The 13980-nt window shown below is 40.1% G+C and overlaps 2 protein-coding genes across 4 annotated transcripts in view; one reads left to right on the plus strand and one right to left on the minus strand.

The window, feature by feature from the left end:
* Positions 1 to 595: 595 nt before the first annotated feature.
* Positions 596 to 9585, plus strand: il1fma (interleukin-1 family member A). Its single transcript, XM_037748219.1, has 7 exons — positions 596 to 746; positions 845 to 966; positions 2578 to 2674; positions 3925 to 4288; positions 5399 to 5524; positions 5664 to 5800; positions 8475 to 9585. Exons 1-7 carry the CDS (start codon positions 630 to 632, stop codon positions 8697 to 8699), a joined length of 1188 nt encoding a protein of 395 aa, XP_037604147.1. The 5' UTR covers positions 596 to 629; the 3' UTR covers positions 8700 to 9585.
* ace2 (angiotensin I converting enzyme 2) overlaps positions 8513 to 13980 on the minus strand; it is a 28191-nt gene continuing 22723 nt past the window's right edge. For 2 of the 3 annotated variants that reach the window (XM_037748206.1, XM_037748187.1), the window contains 6 exons: positions 13348 to 13406; positions 13114 to 13211; positions 12884 to 13000; positions 10945 to 11139; positions 10718 to 10846; positions 8513 to 8648 (listed from right to left, as the gene is read on the minus strand). In XM_037748206.1, the coding sequence (XP_037604134.1) occupies positions 10741 to 10846; positions 10945 to 11139; positions 12884 to 13000; positions 13114 to 13211; positions 13348 to 13406 (575 nt within the window). In that variant the 3' untranslated portion in view covers positions 8513 to 8648; positions 10718 to 10740. Of the gene's footprint in view, positions 8649 to 9697; positions 9884 to 10717; positions 10847 to 10944; positions 11140 to 12883; positions 13001 to 13113; positions 13212 to 13347; positions 13407 to 13980 lie in introns of those variants that run through there. The other variant, XM_037748195.1, reaches the window with a different exon arrangement.

Here is a 13980-nt window from a genome sequence, read left to right on the forward strand (position 1 = left end):
ACTGTAACCAAATACAAGTTAAAAAAGCCTATACAAGCATTTCTTGTTTACTCCATTTACCTTTTAATAAAATTACCACTCTGACATAATGTGAAGCCAAAACGTGACAAACTGACAATTGCCGTTGGTGAAGTACCGTTAATGATCGTTTCCGTTATTTGTAGTTGGAGAGCCATAAATATACATCCACTATTATTATTTACTGTCACAGAGGAAGTCCTATTCTTCCCATGTCTAAAGTGACATACTATAAACCTCCATTTCCTCTTCTCTCTGTTAAGGGTTTGGTGTCTTTATTATAATCTTTGACAGTAACTGTAGCTGTCAGGATATTGTTATGGCAAATAAATGAAGGAAGTGGACTTCCAGTAACAGAATAAAAAAGGTGTTCACTGTTTACGGGCAGTTCAGTAGAGAATGAAGAGTAACTTTACTCTGCTGCTGTTTGCGGTTGTTGACAGTAAAATAAATGATGAACTCTCTCCCCAAGTTCTGTTTTCTAACAAAAGTCATACACCGTGTCCCCTTTTTCATTTAAGATTTACTAATCTTCATCAGTTCCTCTTCAGACATCAGTTCCACATCCATGACTGTGTCAGTGCCCCTGAGTCCTACTTCCTCTTCTGTTCATGCAAAGCAGAAGCACCAACACACTGACGGCTATAAAGTGCCGCCAAAGCCTCCAGAGTCGGCTTCAGTCTCTGGCACTATCGGCAGCGGACACTGGCAGCACCATGGATTTGGAGGTGGGTGATGAACTCTTCAACACTGAACACCACTATACATTTTCAAAGATATGATTGTGTACACGGGTTGATGTTAGGTTTGTTCATTTATTCTTAAGCGTCAGGATTCTCTGGTGAAGGGAGGCGTGCTGATCGTCCACCAGATCCACGAGGGAAAGCACCAGTATGAAGTGGGAAACGTGATGAAGTACAAAAAAGCCAGTCAAAAAGTGTTCGTCAGGTATAAATCAGTTTAACAGACTTTTTGTTTTTTGACTAACACAAACCTCACTAAACCCCATTCGTTGTGTCGAACTATTTTTAAGAATGAACACAAGAGTAAGAATGATTTGTAAATTACTTTTTTTAAGCGCAGACCACAAAATGCTTTAAATTAAATAGTAAAAGATAGTGTACAGGATGTTGTAAGAACAACAGCATAAACAGCTTTAAATGAATGTGATTTTGACACAAGACATAGAAAGGACATAAAAAAAACAATTCAGCATTTCTAAAAGTAAAGTTTATAAAAAACCTAAAATAATTATTTCATCACACATTATCAGTTACAACACAAGAACAAGATCGAAGAGAATATTAAAAGAAACAAAAACTCTGGCAGACAAGAAGGTTATTCAATAAAAATGTGCTTTAATTAATAATTTAAAGCTCAGACAGAAGAAAAAACACTAACTGGAAGACTGGCTACTATTCTCACTATAAGGAATATTTTATAATGGGATTTATAGTCAGTAAGTATTTGGTTTAATAATAATAATAACTAGATCTGAAAGAAATGTGATTAATTGATCCACAGCAAATTAATTGGCAACTATTTTGATAACTGATCAATTATTTTAGACGTTAATAATATATTTTATTATTAACGTCTAAAATAATTGCTGGGTTCAGATCCTCCGGTGTGATTTCCAGCTTTTCTTTCTCATATTTGAGAGTAAATTCAATATATATATTGTTTTGGTTTAGACTGTTTGTCTGACAAAACACAACATTCGAAGATGCCGTCTTGGTCTCTGGGAACTTTCTTACTATTTTTTGACATTTCTAAACTAAACAATGAATGGTTTAATCAAGAATGCAATCAACAGACAGCAGTAAAACATTTGTAAGAGCAACTGAACTGATTTATCAACAGCTTATTAACATTCAAAACTGCAGACATGATGGTGTATTATAGAGTGAGTGCCTCTGAAAACATGATATCAAATCTTAGGTGTTTCTCCATAACGTCAAATATTCATCATTAAATAAGCAACATCAAAGTTAGAAAAAAAAAAATCATCTTTTTGTATTATTTATTAAGATTTTAACACTTTAAAACTTCATCAGGACTGTGTGGTTTGATCCCAGCAGCTGTCATCAGATTCAAATATTATAGGACGGGAGGATGTGACATCACTTTTTTCCAACTAAACCAATGAAAACCAATAATACCACTGAAAAGAGCACAGAAAAAAACAACAGAAATACAGACATCATGTCAAATAAGCAAAACTATTTTAACTTTGGCCGAAAACTGTGTTAACGTAGTACAGCGTTACTTGTTGTAAGAAGCTGATTGAGAAAAAAAAACGTTTTCAGGTGCTTCAACAACAGTTTTAAAGTTTAAAAACTGGATTTTGATCCAGATGCTCTGCAGCTGTCTTCAAAAAAGTTAAAGTGGTCAAAGAGGGTTGACAAGTTCAGCAACAACATCTTTTTTTCATGCTAAAAGCTGAAGATTACAACAAATACAGAAAGGAGGAGGAGATACACCAGCAACATGGATGAAGTTTTATATTATATGTATATATAGTATATGCCTTATATGTTTTCTGTTTTCTTTTCTCAGGAGAGGAGACAAACTGATCCAGATAAATGGCGTGGACCTGGAGGATCTCACACCAGAGGAGCTGGCTCAATCGTTAGCTAAAGATAATCTGATACTGGTGACTTCATTCTCCTTCTTACACACTGAACACCTTTAAAGTAGAGTTTCTATTTCAAACTCTATTCTCTATTCTATTTCAGTCTGAAAATCAGCATCTCTAGCACAAACTGTTGCATAAAAGAAGTTCATTATCACTCATTATTTCAAGAGAATAATCCACCATGCCAAATTATCATGTTGTTGTACACTATGAGGCGTTTTACCCCAAACTGAATATAGTCAAGTCCAGTCAAGTCAATTTTATTTGTATAGCCGAAAATCACAAATCAGCCTCAGGGGGCTTTACAATCTGTACAGGATACGACACGTCGACACCCTCTGTCCTTTACAGTATGGCCTACATATACAGTACATGTGTGTCAGGATTCACACGCATCCTGTTAGTAATAAGGATTAATGAACATAAAGCTTTAGGCGAACTTTGCTGACATGACATTGATGTTTAAATCACACGGTAACGGATAAGGGATACCTTTATATTAAAGGGGCTGAATGTACCAATCAGAAATTGCTTGTTAACAGTGACATCTGTGGCCATTAAGTCAACGGCAGTCAGCGTCCTGTTGCTCGCGCTACGTTGACGCAAGCGAGCATTGGTCAAAACAGCGACATGAGACTGAACGTGATTGACAGCTATAACCACAATATCACTATATGTTTCACCTGCTTGGCAGTAATGTTAGCTTACCAAAACGAAGGTCCCTCTATGAATCGAAGACCTGTCTGATGTTGATCCTATTCCCCCCCCCCCCCGACGTCGGTCACATTCTTGTTTTGCTAGACGGGCTTCACCAGACATAACTTTGTTTTCTTTTGTGACATGAGGGGGGGGCGTTCATATGGACTCTTCTCATGAACACGGTAAACGCGACCCCATTTGAAGGCACCATTTGTGTTGATGTCTGAGTTGTGGTGCATGGGGGATCTGGTCGTTTGTTGGCGTTAGCGGACTCCATTTCTAACCAAACATTAGCTATAGTTGCACACCGTTAGCCCTGTAGAGAGTAAAGGCACTCGCGAGCGTGCATGACGTCACATCCGTAGGATTTTCCCGGAAAAACCGGCCCGCATTCTTCACATTAAAAGCCGTCTAAAGGCTGATAGAGGAAACCCAGAATGAAATTAATAAACGTTCATAGGTGTAAAAACTTTGACTGTGTATTTAGATGTTTTAAGGTGTCATTTTCACAGAGTCAATGCTCATTCTGACCCCACGTCCACTTCTGTCCCCCTCCTCCCGGTCTTCAGAAGGTGCACAACAAGGCCAGCAAGATGGGGGCATACGCTGAGCAGTCCTTCCCGGCTGAGGACACTTTACAGCCCTTCGACAAGGAATCCACAACACTCCGTTTCAGCATGGAGATGAGGAGGGCGGAAGACTTGGAGAATGAAGTGGAGCAGGTGGGAGGAGGAAAGGAGGAAGTTTGTCCAGCTGAAGATAAAGAGAATGGGGAGAGGAGGGATCTGCTTGTTGTCTCCATGAAGAAAACCAGCTTCTCTGTGGTGAGAGGGAGGGGCTGCGACAGCGGGAGCCACTGTCATGGATGTCCTGGGACAGGATGTACCTTTAATGACGTTGTCATGGTGGCAGAATCCAGCGAGGTGGTGCTTGGTGAGTATGTTGACTTTTAGTGTCCAGTCTTCTCTTCTATTCGTCTAATACAGATGATCTCACTGAGACCAAGATCTTTTTTTAAGTGAGAAAAGAAAAAAAAAACATAATAATGTCATAATAAGCACATAATAAAGTCCAGGGCCAACCATGCATCTCCAAATATGCTCATTTGGAATTCAGAGAAACTGGAGGATTAAGTTTTCCTTTATGGGTTTAAGAAAAAAACTACTTAAGCTATAAACAACACAGTCTCACGTTAGTTCATGAAATAGCCACGAAATTTTATCTATTTGATTCGTGTACATAGACACAACTTTCACTTTTTTTTCGTGACGCTCAGCACGACAACACATTTTTAGTGCGTTCTCCTACACATGTCTTGACACACGTGTCAATTTCTGCTCCAGTCTTTTCAAAACTACTTAGTTAGGGTTAGGAAAATATCGACTTGGTTAGGGTTAGGCAACAAAACCACTTAGTTAGGTTTAGGAAAAGATTGTGGTTTGGGTTTAAATAACTCCGGAAGTGCCATAATTTAAGTACAGAAGTTATGTGACAAATAAATCAACGTTGACTTCTGGTTTCACACGGGACACGAACACCAGTGTCCTGGGCGAAAGTCCTGTGTTTTTTGTTTTTTGACCCACCCATCCACCCAGACCTCCCTACGCAGCGTTCGCAGCTCTTTATACTTCCCGGTTCACAATTAGGTGGATTACAAACAAATTGATTTTGTGCTGACCATCACGAAAAAATGGGAAATTCATATCTATGTACACAAATCAATACATTATATAAATTACTAATAAACCATCCAATAAAGCCCAGCTGTAACAGTGCTGAAAACAGACCTCTTTTTTATCTCATGAAAAGTTGACCTCTTGAGATACAGTACATGCCTTAGGTCAAGAAAACAGTCAAAAGTAGTTACAATTAAAATGCATTAGTATGTATTTAAATCTGATCAGATTTATAGAGTACTAATGTGCAGTGACACTCCCTTCTATTGGTAAAACCTATTCATATACTGAAAAGGCATTATTCTTTTTTTTTCTTACAAAAGGGATATCAATTATATTGGTTGTTTGTTCCCTGTGTCGCTTTCAGTTCCAAGAGGCGGTGGAAGTTTCACACAGATAACATCAAGGAACACTCCAATCGAACACGTGGCCACTAGCCTTTACATCAGAGGTCTCTGTCAGCAGAGGATACCCTACGCTTCACCCAACCCAGGTTTGTCATTCAGAGCAGCACGCAGCAACGTGGCACCTACTGATCACCGCAATAATTTACAGTCCAGTGTGACTTTCTAATTTCAGTTTTCCACTGATTTGTGAAATTCCTTGTTTGTTTTCATTTCTTTTGTGTTCAGAGGAGATGACCATCTACTACTACAAGACATCCGGTTCTTTCCCTTTCAAAGGACAGGCAGTGGTCCTAAACTTTAGCAAGACCAACTGCTTCCTCCAGTGCTGCAAGGAAGGGGAGAGGGTGTTCCTACAAGTGGAGGTAATAACTGTTACTGAGTGAGTTCATGTCCATGTAGTTAGATTTAGACTAGTTTGGCATTTATGGTCCCCAGAGGATGACTTTGGTAATCCTCTGACTTTTCCTCCAGCGCCACCATGAGGTTAAAATTGTTTTGAGTAAATCGTCTTGAAAAACTATTGGATGGATTGCCATTCAATTTGGCAGAGACATTCATGTCCCCCACAGGATTATTTTTATATGATTTTTTTTATATTTTTACCTGATGGTGGTACTCAATACAAGGTCAGGACAAAGGTCAGGGGATCACCAAAATGATCAGGATTCATCATCTGGGCACCATGAATGTTTTAAGAAAATGTAAAAACAGTCCATCTGGTAGATGTTGATATATTTCACTGGGTAAGTTACATTTTGACCTGCTAGTGGTGTTTTACCGTCGATGAAAAGTCAGGGGACCATCAAGGTCAATAGGATGCATCCTCATGGCACCGTGAATGCCCTTTTAATGGCGATTTATCTGAAAGTTGTTAAGATATTTTGCTCGTCAAAATATTGCTATCGAGGTGTTGGTTTTCTCCATATCGCCCAGCCCTAACTAGGACATGAACATTATCGCTTTAAAGACTCTCGTCTACAAACCTAGATGGAAAAAATGTGTTGGCCGAGCAGCATATTCCCAGTAGATCAAAGGTCAGCAGCACTTATTTTGATGGAGTTTCTCTATGGAGAATCTGTTGACAGAGAGTGGCAGAGCAGAAAAAGAGGGAAGTAGTTACAGTCATGAGGGTTTCATTCATTGGAAACAGATTCATTTCCCCTTATATTTGCATTTCTCAAGGTCACAAAATGTCATGGAAATTACACTTGTCTGCATACAGCGTTGGAGGCAGGGCTCCATTCATTCCTCAGTGGCGCATGAAGCAAATCCATTGGGCCCAGAGAGCAGGCACAGTAGCGTTTCCGTTAACCCCGCCTCCAGCCCTCGGCCTGGGTCTCATTCACATGGACAGAGGAGGGAGAATATCTCTCGATTCAGCTATTAGTGCATTTTACAACTTTTAGGACCTAATGATTTAAATAAGAGCTATTCAAGTGTTCGTCCTGGAAAGTTGATTCACCTCAAAGAAAAATTATCCGCTGATTTACAGACGTCTTTTTCCCAATGTAAGTCAAAGGGAAAAAGTATTTTTGGTCCCAATAGAGAGGCGAAGTCCCTCCCTTTCTGTTGGATCCCAAGGGATCTTATTCTGGAAAAAATATGAACGGTAGTCAAAGGCGATGTGTTTTATCCAGCGACTCCTGTTCTTTATCATCAGCTGGGAAGCGAAAGAATGAGTGACACCCGTTTCTGGTGTGAGTACATCCCAGTACGAAACACACAGACATCGTAGCTTCAGCGAGAGAGACGTCACTTATAACAAATTGTGTCAGTCTTGACTTTCAAAATTATCTTTTAAATTGACAAACATCATATGTGTGATACATGGCACAATTCAAACGAGATCAAAACAATATTTCTCTTTCACCGTTGACTACCGTTCATATTTTTTCAGAAAAAAGGTCCCATGGTAGTCCACCGGAAGGGGCGGGGCTTTGTCCCTCTATGGCATCACGAGATGGACACGGAAGTTGTAATTCCACCATCTGACCATTATGTCAAATTTGCTTCAAAGCCAGGCGCACTTCCTGGGGGCTTGTCTCAGAACAATTTTGTAGTGGCCAAACGGCGGTACTACAACATCTGTGTCCATCACGTGATGCCATTGGGCCCAAAAATACTTTTTCCCATAGACTTACATTGGGAAAGAGATGCCTGTAAATCAGCGGATGATTCCTTTTGGAGGTAAATCAACGTCATAGTATGAACACTCTAAAAGCCCTTATTTAAATCATTAGGTCCTAAACGTTGTAAAATGCACTAATAGCTGAATCTAGAGTTATTTCCCTTCCTCCGTTCATGTGAATGAGACCCAGGCCGAGGCTTGACCGAAGGCTGGGAGGCGGAGTTAAAGGAAACGCTACTGCACCTGCTCTATGGATGTGGAAGATTGCCGAAAGATCCGGGTACTTTATCACTCGGCAGTCGAGCCATTTTGGCTTCTTGTGCCACTGAGCAGCTCTCATAGGAATGAACGGGAGCCCGCCTACAACGCTGTATCCAATTCTCTTTGTACATCCATGGCTCAGAATGGCAATGCTAAAATGCTGATGTTTAGCAGGTATAGTCAAATTATTACCATGTTCACTATCATAGTTTAGCGTGTTAGCATGCTAACATTTGCTAATTAGCGCTAAACACAGTGTATAGCTGAGTTTTGCAGGTATTTGGTCATAACCAAGTATTGGAAATTCAATTTTTGACCTAATGGTGGCGCTAGAGGAAAAGTCAGGGGATCACCAAAGCCAGTAGGATGCATTATCAGGGATCCATGTTGGTCTGTACGAGATGTCATGGCACTCAATCAAATATTTGTTTAGATATATCAGTCTGGACCAAAGTGGTGCAGCAACTAAATGACCAACCTGCCTACTGTTTCAGGAAAGGAGGACTAAAACGATGTTAAATGTGTGTTATAGAGAATTATTTCATTGGGAGTTTAACAAGTTGATTATTATGATTGGGATACTTGCAAGCGAAGTATTGTAACCATCTCACTGCCAGGATGTTGAACAGCGTTTGTTGTTGTTGTAGACTTGCGACAAGAAGAGCCTGAAGAAGATCTCCAAGACCGACGAGAGCACCCTCTCCTACGTCTTCTACATGAAGACCCAGGGGTCGACTCCGCGCACGTTTGAGTCAGCGCTGCACGGCGGCTGGTTCATCCAAATAGACGACACCGCAATCCACCGAGTGGGAGTGGCAAACCTGGATGGAACAATGGGAGACGAACCCTTCTTCTTCATCATTCAGGTGTGATGAAGAGTCAGAGTCACAGTTCTCAGTCAAGTTGACCATTTAAAATTGTGGATTTTTTTTGGGACTTGATATTAAACAAAATAAAAACATGAGAGGAGCTCTTCTCTTTGACCCACCTGCTCCAGTGACAGAAACCCACGTCACTCTGTCAAATTCTGCTATTGCAGAAGTGCGTAGATATGTATCATACAACTATATCTATTTAAACAAATGTTTTCTCTGTGTGTGTGTCTCAGTGTGTAATCAGTTTTGTTGTTTAAAGAGACCTTTCAAGCTGATTGTTTTTTTTTTTTTACAAGCATTCATATTTTGTGTTCATGAGATGTAACTTTCATTAAAAACATATATGTTCGAAATAAAGGCAATTTGATTATAAACACTTTCTAATATACATTATTAAGAGATATTGTGAGAAAAATTACATCTAGTATAAACTATAAACACGAGTCCAATGTATTAACGTAAGCACAAACATTAATCGAGTTCTGAATGACTGGTTGTTTATATTATCACATGCATGTTTTATGGACACACTGGTATGTAATTAAGTAATTAGTAGCAGGTCTACAGTCATGCTAGCGGCTAAAATGCTAACATCAGCATGCTAACATGCTCAGAATGGAAATGCTAACATGCTGATGTTTAGCAGGTATAGCCTAATGTTTACCATGTTCACCATCTTAGTTTAGTGTGGTGATATAATGTTATATGTACTGTATATCGATGATATTAACACTTCCCAGACTTACTGGATATTTTCTTATATTACAATGTCATCACGTATAGATGTATTACTCTTCTATTAGCATATTGTGATCTTTGGTATGTATTGGTAAACTGTGTATTTTGTGTATTTTACAATAAGTAAAAGTGTGAAATCCCTAAACACTGTCAGCACCAAGTTTTTTTTATGACATGAGGCATACATTTTCAATAAATTTGTAGTACTCCGTTACTTCAATATGCAGTAATGGAGTACTTTCTTTTGCATAATTTCATTTTGTTTTACACCTATCTACTAGGTGTGCATTAACATTTAATCTGATATTTCAAAACAAGTAAAAGTATCAAATAGTATTACAAAGATGTCAGACCATAAAAGCCTTTTACAGAACATACAATATGAAAAAGTAATACGGACAAACACAATTATTGTTCTTTTGATCAACCATCCTGAATTTGAGCTACAAAAACAACAGTAAGTAGTAAGTACAACAGTAAGAGGAAGAGATATTTTGAATTGTACAAATATAAAGTTCTGCAAATCACAAAACACAATCCGAAAGCACCATTGGTCAAACGCTGTACTGTATCTTCTGAAAGAAAATATACTGGAAACTAAAAAAATTAAATCACATGTTCAGGTGTGTTATCAAGATATTCTTTGTATGTAAAAAAAATATAGTTTGATTGTACTCAAAAGTGTGATTTCTGTACTTGAACTGTGATTTTTTACATACTGATTTTGTACTAATGATATATAAGACGTACAACTTAAAATACTATTGACTCAAGTGCACCTGAACCTGAGCTATTTCAATACACCATTAAGTTATGATAATTGTATTTAAATACTTTTTTTGTACTTAACATTCTTGAAATTTAACTTAAATGATTATGTCAGATATGTTTACATTTTATAAAATATATTAAACACTTTTTTTCTGTTTATTTAATGTATACTTATATTTGTCCAAAACACATTAGTTAGTATAATTTAAGTGTACACATAGTACAAGGTAATGCCCATCATTATTACCAAAAAGTACACTCAAAATAGCACAGTCAAAGGAACTTAAGTGTAGTTTTGCTACTTATATATTTGTTAATACACGAAGTATAATATAAGTGCGTGAAAAATAGCACACTTTGAGTACATTCACATGAAGGTATATTTAGTATTCTACAATTATGTGCAATTAAGTATATTTTTTACAAAGGTATTCACTATAAAATAAAACTTTCACACGTATACACATGTATTAGTTATGCTGATGTTTGATAAGCTCTGAGGGCACCTTCTATCTGTTCTTCAGTGGACTCAGAGTCCAGTTTGTTCATCGTCACCGTCCTCAAATGCTTTGTTGGTCTGTCCATTAATGCTTGTCTCGTAAGGATTCTCCACGACTGTCTTGACTGCAGATTTCCTACAAACACACAAAAAACACAACATGTGTCACAGTTATGGGAATAAACTGGTCCAACATGGTAGAAATGGGTCTCAGGCTCGAGACCAAAAACTCACTTCTTGCGATCTCTGACACCGGAGATGATGAGGTAGACGCCTGCTAGCACCACGACTCCCATGACCACCCCAAACACCACCAGCCACACCTGCACCGGCTGCTCCACGGGAGGCGCCAGTGTTGCTAGGATACCCTCGAACTCCAGCGTCTTGTCATCCAATTGGAAGGCGTCGTTGATTCGGCCTCGACATAACCTGGGATCAATATCAAAATGGGTTCATTATTGCTCACACCTTTTAACGTCTCTAGGGAAAAGTCACACAGAGTTGATTATATCAATTATAGCAGGAAGCAATTTATCTAGAATCCTTATGTTAGAAATGTTATGTTATTATATAAAGGCTAGACTAAAGGCTCTGACACACCAAGCCGTCAATAAGCCGTCGGACAGTTTGGGGCCGTCGGTGAGCGTCTGTCGGCCTAGTTTTTGCGGTGCGTCCTGCACCGTCGGCTCTAGTCTGCCTGCGTTGGAGGTTTTTCGGCTGATTCAACATGCTGAATGAGAGCAATCACTCTGATTGGCTGTTCACCTTAAACGAATCAGTGCACGAGAAGAGAAACAGAAGTGAGGAAAGCAAGCCAACGAGTAAAGTCAAGAGAGCACACAGAGGGCTCTCCTCATTTTTCATATTCATCTCATCTGATCATGCCAATACCAGACCGTGACCTCCAGCACACACTGGGGCGAATTGCAGACAAAAAGGGAAGCGGTCGGGATGAGTCAGTACCTCCAAGTCTGAGGCCATGGTTCTCTGCCGAAAAATGGTGGATTGTTCCCTCTGGTTTGGGAGTGAGTTACTAACCCAAGAGAGGGAGTTTAAGTATCTCGGGTTTCATATGTGGACGGGCGGTCGCTGCGACATCAGCAGTTATGCGGGCGTTGTACCGGACTGCTGTGGTGAAGAGGGAGTTGAGCCGATTTACCGGTAAATCTACGTTCCAACCCTAACCTATGGTCATGAGCTTTGGGAAGTGAGATTGTGGATGCAAGCAGCCTAAATGAGCTTCCTTCATAGGATGGCTGGGCTCTCCCTTAGAGATAGGGTGAGGACCTCAGACATCCCGAGGGTAGGCTTGCCACGGTAGTAGATGTTACTGTTACCGGTGTAACACAGTGTTTGGGCATACACCCGCCCACCACACTTGCCCACTGACCCCACCGTCATTTAGCTTTTTTTAATAGAAATAAAACTCATTTTGTTAATTTTCGCGTATCAGCGCTGTGTTATCAATACATAGTTGGATGACAGACACTACAAACTGAGAGTGAAAGTGTCTGCATAGAGTAGCAGGAGTCAGATTCACACATGGGATGAGAGAGAGTTGACAGACAAGATGATGGAGGAGCATTTGGTTTCAAAGCGAAAAGCAAATAAAGCGCCTATTTGGCAATATTTCGAGTTTAAACCCGATGCTATAAGGGAACCTTAACGTTAATGAGGCAATCGCCGTGTGGAGGATGGAGCATTCACAGCCGGTGTTGCAGCTCAATTGCGCTGGGTGGAAACCTGCAGCCTTACAGCGAAAGCTTAACTGGAGAGGCCAGACACACAGCCACCCGACAGTAAAGAACAAAGTAAGCACTCCTCAGATATTGAGCGTCATCTTTTTGTGTAAAATGTCCGGTGTAATCTGTAAACTCAGAGTTGTTACAAGTTTATTAACCAGTGGGAAAATGTCCTCACTGGTGACATTCCTACCAGAGGGATCTCCGGAGCCGCTGCTCTACCCCGGGGTAGACCCAGAACACGCTAGAGAGATAATATATCTCGTCTGGCCTGGGAACGCCTCAGTCCTCCAGGAAAAGCTGGAAAACGTTGCTGGGGAGAGGGACGTCTGGAGTACTGTGCTAAGCTTGCTGCCCCTGCGATCCGGACCCCAGATAAGCGGAAGATAACGGATAATCAAAATACACCTGTGTGTTGAATAGAGCCTCACCGTATGGCAGCCTCCACATCTTCCTTTGGGATATATATGGAGGGACGTGCTGGGTTGGTGACCGCAATGAAGAAGGAGATCCTGGGAGTCTCTTTATACACGCAGACGTTCTCTGCTCTGCAGGTACAAACCAAGAAGAGCTCTCCAACAAATGTGGTAACAAAAGATAGTCAGAGCAAAACAAAGCATAAAGTTTCTTCATATTTTTGTGGTCTCAGGATAATACTGACGTGAAGTCAAGGGTGTCGTTCCTTTGGCTGTAGTACTGCCTCATAGCGTACGCAATGTTGGCCTTGAACAGGTACAGCTCGTTGGGGTTCCAGGAATACTGAAACACATTTTACTTGATTAATATTAAACAGACTGAAGGTCACTTCAAAGGTGCAAAATTCACTTCACGTGTAGTCAGATATTGTAACCCTTACACTGTAGTAACACTTCTGATAATGATTAATAATACTCACAGCGCTATCACCCATGGCAGCCTTCAAACTTAGCCTCACTTTAATGGCATACCCTGAATCTGTAAAAAAACATCAAATCATTTGTTCAGTTTGATAAATTATGATTTTTTGTCACACATTTCTCGCTTCTTATTCCCCACATTTCATCAGATCTTCACCAAACATGGCACATAACACTGTGAACACAACCCATGCATTTGGTTTTTGATATCACCCACTGTTTGTCAATAGTTAACATTTTGTTGCTGTGGCCTAAATACACTTAAACTGCCATAACTATTGAATGCATCATCCAATAGCAACCAATTTCTGGGTAACCTGAACAGACAGGGAAACAGACTTTCAGGTCTTTTGTCATTAATCTAACTTTAAAGCAAAGAATCTCTGTCTCTGTTGCATATCTCCAGCACCGTTCATTCGATCTACGTCACACTTGGCGGGTGTATAGCTGGGGAACCAAGGACGTGCAGTGTTGAAGTTGGTGCAATTTGGACACATTTCACGTTCAATATTAATACATTTTGAATAAACAAGAGGGGGGCGGGGCTTCAGGACTCTGTGAGCTGAGTCGAGCATGTCGTCCGCAGTGGCCCTTTACAGGCTGCGGCTCATTGACTGCAGTTCACTTTTGCT

This window comes from Sebastes umbrosus, chromosome 2 (genome assembly GCF_015220745.1).
Source record: "Sebastes umbrosus isolate fSebUmb1 chromosome 2, fSebUmb1.pri, whole genome shotgun sequence".
Classification (NCBI taxonomy): domain Eukaryota; kingdom Metazoa; phylum Chordata; class Actinopteri; order Perciformes; family Sebastidae; genus Sebastes; species Sebastes umbrosus.

Excerpts from the sequence above, each read along its gene's own strand:
- il1fma (XM_037748219.1), top strand. The coding sequence starts at position 630 with ATGCAAAGCAGAAGCACCAACACACTGACGGCTATAAAGTGCCGCCAA. Across the intron at positions 747-844 it reads GCAGCACCATGGATTTGGAG|CGTCAGGATTCTCTGGTGAA; the intron begins GTGGGTGATGAA and ends TTTATTCTTAAG. Across the intron at positions 4,289-5,398 it reads ATCCAGCGAGGTGGTGCTTG|TTCCAAGAGGCGGTGGAAGT; the intron begins GTGAGTATGTTG and ends TGTCGCTTTCAG.